This window comes from Triticum urartu, chromosome 4 (assembly GCF_003073215.2).
Source record: "Triticum urartu cultivar G1812 chromosome 4, Tu2.1, whole genome shotgun sequence".
Taxonomy (NCBI): Eukaryota; Viridiplantae; Streptophyta; class Magnoliopsida; order Poales; family Poaceae; genus Triticum; species Triticum urartu.
Window position 1 is genome coordinate 16,402,048 of NC_053025.1, and position 10,026 is coordinate 16,412,073.

The window sequence follows — 10,026 nt, forward strand, 5'->3', positions numbered from 1 at the left end:
GCTTAGCCTCTCCGAATCGACGCCAAAAATAGCAGAATCGAGGTAACTAGCACTCGCTCACGATAATCGCGAGCACACAGATCCGTTGCTTTCCCCCATAATCGGCGGCATGCTATGGAAGACAGGGGGGTCGATTACAGTTCGTCTAGTACTATGATGCTGAGAAAACAAGGGTATTCATATGGATCTTGCCAGGGATTACCTGGATTTCTCTGTTTCTACTGAAGCCATGCCGTCTCCCCCCTTTGCGCCTCCTCCAGTGCGCAGCTTCAAGAAGATGTACAGTGCTACTGGTCGGAGACGGCTTGCCCACTTGCTAAATGATGGTGGACCCGACGTCAGGGCGTTTATGACCACACCACCGAACAGGTGTCCCAGCGTGTCGACTAGCTAACGGACAACGCTGTATTTGTACAAAAGTAAATGCATACTGGCCCATAAATGAGAGCGTATAGCGGGCGTATCCCGGCTAAGAACAAATAAAACACTGTGCCGTATTTGCTAGTGGGGAGGAGTTGCTATATTAGCTGCCGATCGCGACGCGCTGCCGACGCACGAGATAACGACCTCGCGTGGCCGCATGTCCTCAAAATTCGCGTCGCATTTTCTTCTTCTTTTGAGATCGTCAGTGGATCTAGAGTGGGTGAACGCAGAGGTGGCAATGCATAGGGGGAATCTTGATGGCCTCCAAAGTCCAAACTAGTGCTGTTACCTTCTTGGAGATCAATCCAATGGCACATCGGATAGCATAGAAGAATCAGAAGATACAACATTTAACTAGGAAGGCAGCCAGATTAGCTAGAGGAACATGATGACGACCGGTCAAACAGATAGAATCTCTCCTGCGGGCAGAGGAGAGGCGTCGACCTCGGCTGGCCGCGCGGATTTCGCCTTGGCTCTGTATTGGGTGTGGTTTCCAGGAGTAAAATGCACGTGCCTCAGTCTTTTGTTAATGAACTACTTGAAGTGTTTCTGTCTTTTGCTTATGATCACCTACAGAGCTTGTAATGGCTGTGTTCTGCTTATGATCTGGCTGTTGGATCTCTCTTTTATTTCCTAAATTATGGCTTATGTACTATCCAGGACCTACATGTGTGGTGCGGTTCAAGCAAATTCAATTAAACAATGTTCTGTTCGATGCGGATTCAGTCATATATATGAACTTCTATTATCTTCAGTTCAGATGTGTTGTGGTTCATGCAGATTTGGTCAAATTCAGATCATTTGAGCACAAGTACTGTTGCGCTGATATTACAAATGCACAAGTTCAGTTCAGTCTCAATTGCAATATTCTTGCACATGTATTGATATCTTTTCATGCACAAGAACTCTCAGCTCAGCCATGTCATAAACTGTGCAAAAGTATGTGCAAAAGTAGTCTCAAACTATTTATTTTCATTCAGCAAAAATGCACAGTCATACTCAAATAAATATGTGCAATGGAGAGAGCCATACACAAGACAAGTACTCTCAGTTCATGATTCGGCAAAAGGACACGGTTATACTACACAGCACAAGCACTCTCACAGCAAAAGCGGTCTCAGAACTCCACCAATTACTTGCAGTACACAAAGAAATTTTGTTTCATAACAAATCCATATCATAACCCTGCATAGGAATGGTCGACAGACACAACCCTTCAAATTTAGAATAGCATTGCAACCTTAAACATCCGACGGCAGGAAGCTGCACTTTACCTCCATGGCGGTCAGTAGAGCAGCGGGCATCACAGCGTCGCTACAGTCTCTGACAGCCGTCGCCAGGAGGACATGCCCGCACGACCATCTGCTCATCCATGGAAGCGGAACGCACGTGGCCCGCCTCCGGGAGCCGTCAGGGCTCTCCCCGCCGTCACGCCTCATGCGGAAAGCTTGCCCCAGCAAGCCGCGGCGCGAGCCACCGCCGGCAACGGAAGGGGGAGGCGCGGTTAGGATGCCAACGGCGATGGGAGGTTCGCCGGAGATCGAACTGTCTGCAACGTTGACGCCGTGATGATTGGGGATAGCGACTGCGATTTGACCAGGGGATGAGCAAGTTGTCTTTTTTTCATGGTAATACATGTCTCATTTATATATAGAATAAAGATCAAGTTGCATGGCATGTAAACACCAACAATGACTAAAAAGATAGGAAAATCATATGCAAAGTACAAGCGTTTGTCCCTCTCCTTCGACACCGCCGAAGCGACCACCAAAGGGTAAAAGACAGATCACCTCTTCACCCAAGCTCGACGCGACTCCTTCGTTGATCAACAACTTTGCGGACCTCCAAAGTAGTTTGCTAGAAGCAAAATCATAGCCGTTGAAAGAACCAGACGGGGCAACATGTCCACGGACACGTCATCGTACTTCAGAACTGACACCCCCGCATGACGACGACGTCGGAGGAGGAAAACAGAACTGTCAACCTTCAACCATAGACCCAACACAAGATACTCCATCTTCCAGCTGTCACTTGCATAGACAACCGCCTGCACGTACTCCTGAATGACAAAACCTCTCTGCTCCACCATGACATCGGAGACAACGCCACAGCAACGAGGACAGAGCAAAAGGAGAGACACACCTGATGGAGTCGCTGCCGCCTCACCAACACCATCCATGAACCCAGATGCTGACGATATGAGGGATCGGCAGAGACACGATGCCATCAACTCCGAGACACCATCATAAAAGGCATCACTGGTGTGGGAGTGGAGTTGAAGCAGATTTATTCGTCCGAGCGCTGGCCCCACCACCCCAATGACACACCACGACCTACAAATCCAAAACCTAATGCGGCTGTCTCTAATGCATAACCCCCAAACGATAGTGGTAAATCGGTAAGAGACATCATAGATCGCATCATATCTGATAAAGTGCGGTTACGACGTTAGGACACACCATTATGTTGTGGTGTTCCAGGTGGCGTGAGTTGTGAAACAATTTCAAATTATTTTAAATGAAGGCCAAACTCGTAACTCAAATATTCGCCTCCGTGATCAGATCGTAGAAACTTTATTTTCTTTCTATGATGATTCTCCACTTCACTCTGAAATTCTTTAAACTTTTCAAATGTTTCAGACTTGTATTTCATTAAGTAGATATACCCATAGCTACTCAAATCATCTGTGAAGATCAGAAAATAACGATACCCGCCACGTGCTTCAACACTCATCGGACCGCATACATCGGTATGTATTATTTCCAATAAGTTATTAACTCGCTCCATTGTTCCGAAGAACAAAGTCGAGAGCGACCATTACCTCGATAGCTTTCAGCAAACTCACCAACAGCGGTTGATTCCTAGACATTGTTCCATTCGACCACCGTGCAGGGGTCACCCCGGCCGACCGGTTCTAGTCCGTGGCGCGACTAGAGGGTTCGTTCATCTGTAATCACTGCTTGGAAACTGAGGCCTCCTGCGACGGCCTCCTCCTCTTCTACCACCCCCGCTCCGAGACGTTCAACCGCTGCATCTGCAACCCGGCAGTACGCTCCTCTCCACCAGCTCAAGGGGGGATTCGTTCCTCTCGGGATGTACCCTCACCCCCTACCGGAGTACCGCTTATTGATGTTCCGACGATGTCCTGAAGATTGCGCCTACAAGATGTAGCAAATTTGCACCTGCTTGAGAAAGTAATACCAACTGGGTCTATTTTCCTGCATTTAGTTTTTTTTGAGATACTAGATCAGCTCACAAGGGGACACCTTGTTCGGTCCTGCTCGAAGACTAATTATATTTCATATCAACGCCCTCCCCCTCCTCGATAGCTTCAGCAAGCTCGCCAACGGCGGCTGGTTCCGAGCTAAAGGCAGAATAAAGAAAAAGCGGTGCAGTGAGAAGTGTCGACATAGCATGTTTTATTTTTTTAATATATTTAAAGCCACACCGAGGTGGTGGAAGGAGTAAACGAGCCAAGGCACGAGGTCAAAACCTTCAGAACAGAGTCTTTCGCCAATGGTTAGGTCACTTCAAGCAGACTATCATAATTTTGAGGAGATTGAGGCTTCTTCAGATGAGCGGTTACTCTCGAGTTTTCCGCTTTTGAGAATTCCATCACGGTATTAGGATTGAACGACCTGCTCGGCCCATAATCATTCTGGAACTCCATCACTCAGTAATGAATGATCCACTTGGCTGATCAACATATTATGTCGAAAGAAGTCTTGTGACTGCCATCTTTCACTGAAATTACTGATCAATTGACCTGGTACTCATCGATTTCACTATGGGGTCCCAAACGATGAGCGTCATTGGTGGATAGGCCATTTCGCCAAGGAGAACGTGGCCATGACGCCAGTTTCATAGATAAAGGACCTGTGTTGTTTGCTTAGGCCCTGGGCTGGGCAATCGAGTGCACAGACAAATCAGCTGATTTTACTGAAATAATAGATGATGAACATGGTCTCATAAAATTCCAAGCCAAAGTGCCCGAGCACCTCACAGAAAAAGTGGTGCAATGAGAAGTGTCGACATATCATACTTTATTTTTTAAATATATTTAAAAAGCGGAGGAACGGGTCCCCCCTCCCGCCGGAGCAGCGGTCGAAGGGAGAGGGGACCAGCGCCCCGGCCGGTGGAGACAGGAGGAAAGAGATCGCCTCCCTAGTCGCTTGGCTGGTGGCGACGGCTAGGGTAGGAAACAACTTCGTTATCTCACCCTCTTCCAGTGATGACCAAGTCGTCTGACTGCGGGCCCTTGGCCGATGTGGCATACGTGATATGTATACCATACCTGCATTTTACTCGGTTACCAGGCTCTACCACAAAGCACATTCGATCATCTGAATTAAACCCCTACCAAAACCAAATAACGTTTCCAAGCCCAAATACAAACATCCAAACGCAGCATAATGATCTTAAATGAATGCAGCAACCAAACTCAGTCTAAACTGCTGTTTTGCAATTGAAATACTTATTACTCCCTTCGTCAGAAAAAACTTGTCCCTCAAATTGATGTATCTAGCACCAAGTTAGTTCTAGATACATCCATTTGAGAAACAAGCTTGGGACAAGCTTTTTCAGACAGAGGGAGTAGGAGCTATCAGTTTCCTACTTGAAGAAAACACTACCATTCAAAAACTCAAACATAATACTCCCTCCATCCAAAAATACTTGTCCGAGAAATGAATAAAAATGGATGTATCTAGAACTGAAATACCTATAGATACATCCATTTATCCGACAAATATTTCCAAAAGGAGGCAGTACAAAACAGTACACGCCAATTGATAAAAAAAGATCCGGTAAGATGCTATAGTATGTTAATTTTTTACAAGGAAGTCATGAGCAACATGAATCAATAAGATTCACTGATTCAGTAAGTAGACCTAAGCAAAAGAAAATTACAAAAAGATTCACTCAGCAATGCATTGGCTCATCAGTGCAACTTTTGGAGAATTTGATCAAACTGGAACGCATTGCGAATCAGCCCACAAGCTCGTAGCCGCAGCCTTCAACTTAAATCTTGCCAGCATTGGAACATCGAAACTCCTCTCAGCTGTGCCTCGGCAATGGGAGAAAACAGCATGACCTGTAGAGCAGATGGGTTATAAACGACAAGCCAAACTATTTCTTCTAAATAAATTGCACAGTATACACCCCAGCAGAATGCAACATCCTCCTGGGGGGATCATTATCCAAAGAGAAATGTGAACCAACAGCAGAAACCATTATCCAAAGAGAAATTGTTCATCATAGACAAGTTGAATGGTTCTTCTCATTACAGATATTATAAAGATTCAAATAAGTGGTGCATAAAGGATAGTCAGTTATCCATTTATCCTCCCAAAACATTGAATCACCCTTTCCAAGGTCCCATCTATACCCAAACTGCTTGGGCAGCCCAGGTTGCATATTCCCAAAAAGGAGAACACCCTAAAACAGAGCCTAAAAGGCAAATGTTAAGATCAAACTTTCTTAACAAAGGATTAGCGTGATGGAAGGAAATAAAGCAGGTTCTAGCGGGGCCGTAACTTGGATCCCTACATGTATCATGTGAAATGTGTCCCCATCCCCAAAGTACAAAGCATTACCAAACTACTCCCTCTGTAAACTAATATAAGTGTGTTTAGATCACTAAAGTAGTAATCTAAATGCTCTTATATTAGTTTAAGGAGGGAGTACTTGTTTAAGTACAAAAATTACAGAGCTACGAAATTAAGAGCCAATTCCACATAGCTGCAGATTTAAGACTTTCGGGGTATGCTACGCAGGCCTGGATTCAATAAAGAAGTGCAACATAAAACTGCACTTTTTAAAAACAAATAGAATCTAGACATGTAGATCTACGAAACATGTCTTTACACGTGGAATTTCAGCAACACAAATTCTCCCTAAATAGTAGCTCGTAGTGGTAAGTGAGGTATAGTATGTACATTGAGTCTGTAACTCAAGTAATTTACTCAAAATATATGTGCCGTACAAAGTTCCATCAGAATGGAAAGCTTTAGCTAACAAAAAAACTAACACTGAGAGAAGCATAGACCTGACAATACACTTTAAACTCTAGTAATTGTGTGCTAGTCAACTTCATGTTCCCTATTCAAACTCACATAAAATAGGACATTATCTCAGGCCTGTTTCGCAACTAAAAATTGGCTCTAGCAGATTGAATGACAAGAATATAAATCCATGATGTAAAATACATATGTGATTTATGTTCACATGTACAAGTGTAAAAAATGGCATCAGACCATAACATCAAGCTTCACTGGTCGAAAAATACAAGTGTGTACAAGGTACTTACTCTGTAGTTAACTATCCATTGCCTCTTCGTATCTCTGATGAGGCTGATCAATACTGTATTCAGAAGAAATTTTGATTATTTTCTATGCACTTTCTTTGCCAAATTTGAACAAATATGAAGAAAAAACTTACTACTCTGGAGTTCCACACTGTAAGAATAGGAGGACAAAGGCCGTGGCATGAGCAAAGAACATCCCAAACTCCTTCCCTACCATATGGCCCACATTCTCTGGATTATCCATTTTCTGGTCCTGTGTAGTTTGCATGTAAAGACACTGTTTAATGTATATGCCTCAAATTTTATGTATCCATGAAACCAAGGGATCTCATCACACTACCTGGGCAGATAATGGTAGTAGAGGCAGCACTGGTGCAGCATTTGGCCACTTGGTCATTCGCCACTGGGTATCACCTGGAACCGTCGGCCAGAACCACTGCCCTTGAGCAGGCTGCCACACCCAGCCCCATTCCCCCTCAGGAGTAATGATCATCCATCGCCAACGCCCTGCACCATGGGGTGGCACTTGCTGAATCTCCCCTAGCAGAGCTCCCCTTGGCCCCTGAAATGACAGAAGAGGTAAAATTTACAACGTTGCTTTGTCTCCAGCCCAAATGTGACATTTTTTTACAACAAACATAGTAATATGTATACCTTTGTTTTTTCAGGTGCATGAACTCTGTTGTTTCTTCCAAAATTGTATAATGACTCAGGTGTACCTGTATATCCTCTCCTTGGAGGTACCCCTGCCTGCCTGCTCTGCCACCACATAATTTCATAAAAGATCGGATTTTGTTCGGCTTGATCAGGCCAATTTTGACCAACTACTGCAATCTGGTCCATCAGTAAATCATTCCAAGCTTGTCGAAGGAGAATATTAAATGCGCGTACGTCATCCTGCCCAAGATGATTTTTTGCTGTTGCAAGTGCTGAAAACAGCGAATACGTATGATCCGGCAATGAGAACGAGAAGTGATGGTATATCAGACGAATGAACCTAGATTGGAACACAATTGATGGTCCAATTCCTAATGGGACATTAGTGGTAATATAATGAAGATGGTCTGTGAATAGTGCAGGCACGTTTCCAGGTTGGTTTCCTTCACAGTAGTATGGCAGCAAAGCATTGCTCAAGGCTCTAAGATCAATAAGGAGGTCATGAAAACCAAGAGTCTTGTGGAGTGCAGGTATGCCCATCATAAATAATTCACCAGCGACCAGGAAATTGCGTACAGAAAATGATCCATGCCAGCAATACCCTCGATTGAATGTATCAATGACAAACCGGTAGGCACTCTTCAGATAGTTGCGACCAATGTTGCTGCATATGACAGCAGCATCTCCAAAGTAAAGATCAAAAAATTCAGTCAATTGGGTCCGGTGGGCGCCGATTTGGGTCCGGTGGGCGCCGATTTGGGTCCGATGGGCGCCGATCCATTGCAAGAAGAACAAGGCTTGGGCTTGATCCATTCCTTAAAAGCAGAAAACGGAATGTTATTCTTATATTATCAGACATAAGCAAAAAAACAAGTAACCCGAATGCAGGCAGACAACACTTATTTTAAATAAAACAATCAGCACACATTGACAGTCAGCACATATTTGAAATCAAACAATCAACACAAATTTTCTAATCAGTATCAAAATATACTCAAAAGCTAGAATTAGAACAAACTAAAAAAGCTGTAAACTACAGCTAAAGTATACCACATATTAAAGCAGCAATTCAAGATTTGATAGTCCATGGGGAAAAACACAGCTTAACAGCAATTACCAGGATAGGGTTGTTGATAATGCCGCGGTATAACACCTACATCTAGTACTATTTGTGGACAAGAATAAAATGAACCAGGACAATACTGTTACTAAGTATATGAAATTAACCAAGTTATTTTCATCATGTCAACATGTACAGAAACTTGCATAATCATAGAAAAAAAACAACTTAAGCACATAGGCACATACAAGTGCTCACCCAACAGATAACATTTTCTGAGCGAAAGGACTACCAAATGCACACCTGACTTTTTCATAAATACTCCCTCCGTCCGGAAATACTTGTCCAAGGAATGGATGTATCTAGATGTATTTTAGTTCTGGATACACCCATTTGTATCCATTTCTATGACAAGTATTTCCGGACGGAGGGAGTACCATTTACTTTCGATTAACTTACTTTAATTTGTGAAGCCATAGCTCTGGAACTATGCATAGAATGGCCTCATAACAGATTACTTAATCATATCATAGTTTGCACTTAACAGAAGTAAAGCACACATACAATCATCCATTCTGTCAGCAACTCAACATACAAATACATAGAGAGGCTCATATAACAAATTAGAAGGACTAAAAGATACTAAATCAATCTAAGGAATTGCTTGTAGGCATTTGCCCATCACGTTACAAATTATACATCAGAGGACAGCGATTGATATAATGAGGAATGAGGATAAAATAGCATACCCCGACGCCGTGGACTGAGTCGGATGAGATGAAATGCTGGAGAGCCAAGGAGGGTGGTTCAGGTCGGATATGTGGGAACGGCTGAGAGCTCCGCCGCCGCCCCCCTTGCACTCGCTTCGCTGCCACCGTCTGTTCGCGCCGCCGTGGACGCGAGGTGTCGAGAGGTATGAGATCGACCAGATGCGCGGCAAGATGGGAGATCCGAGCGTCGCCCGATGGGCGCCCTTGCCTTCGCTTAGCTGCCGCCGCCTTGTTCGCGCCGCCGTGGACGCGAGGTGCCGAGAGGTGGGAGGTCGACCGGATGCGCGGCGAGCCGGGAGATCCGACCGTCGCTCGATGGGGGCCCTTGCCTTCGCTTCGCTGCCGACGCCTTGTTCGCACCACCGTGGACGCACGGAGGTGTCGAGAGGTGGGAGATCGACCGGATGTGCGGCAAGCTGGGAGATTCGACCGTCGCCCGCCGCAGCTGGGTTAGGGTTTGGGGCTTTGGGCGACGGGGCTGGATTAGGGTTTGGCGCGTGTAGAGGAGAGGGTGAGGGGCTGGATAGTGCGTGCGCGCCCGCGCGGCGGCTGCGGGGTGCGGGACTGGAGTGACTGGGGGCCGGCTGGGGGGGGGGGTTATATACGGGATAATAGGGTTTGCTGGGCTAGTGGGCTCTAAGTTTCTATACCGCTCGGAATAAATTTCGATCCCCTGGGCTAAATTTGAGACCAGAGGCCCGCAGTAGGCTGTGAATGAAGAATTAAGCCTTTCAAAAGAACCTTAAAAACGAAAGAATGCACTTTGTTCCCTTTGTAGACCTGATTAAATTTCAAAAATGCTTAAAAATTAA

At 45.0% G+C, this 10,026-nt stretch overlaps 1 protein-coding gene across 1 annotated transcript; it reads right to left on the bottom strand.

Annotated features, from left to right (window-relative positions):
* Positions 1-6,737: 6,737 nt before the first annotated feature.
* LOC125554532 lies at positions 6,738-7,573 on the bottom strand. Its single transcript, XM_048718059.1, has 4 exons — positions 7,382-7,573; positions 7,068-7,289; positions 6,862-6,980; positions 6,738-6,783 (listed from the first exon to the last, which is right to left on the bottom strand). Exons 1-4 carry the CDS (start codon positions 7,568-7,570, stop codon positions 6,738-6,740), a joined length of 576 nt encoding a protein of 191 aa, XP_048574016.1. The 5' UTR covers positions 7,571-7,573.
* Positions 7,574-10,026: the final 2,453 nt, after the last annotated feature.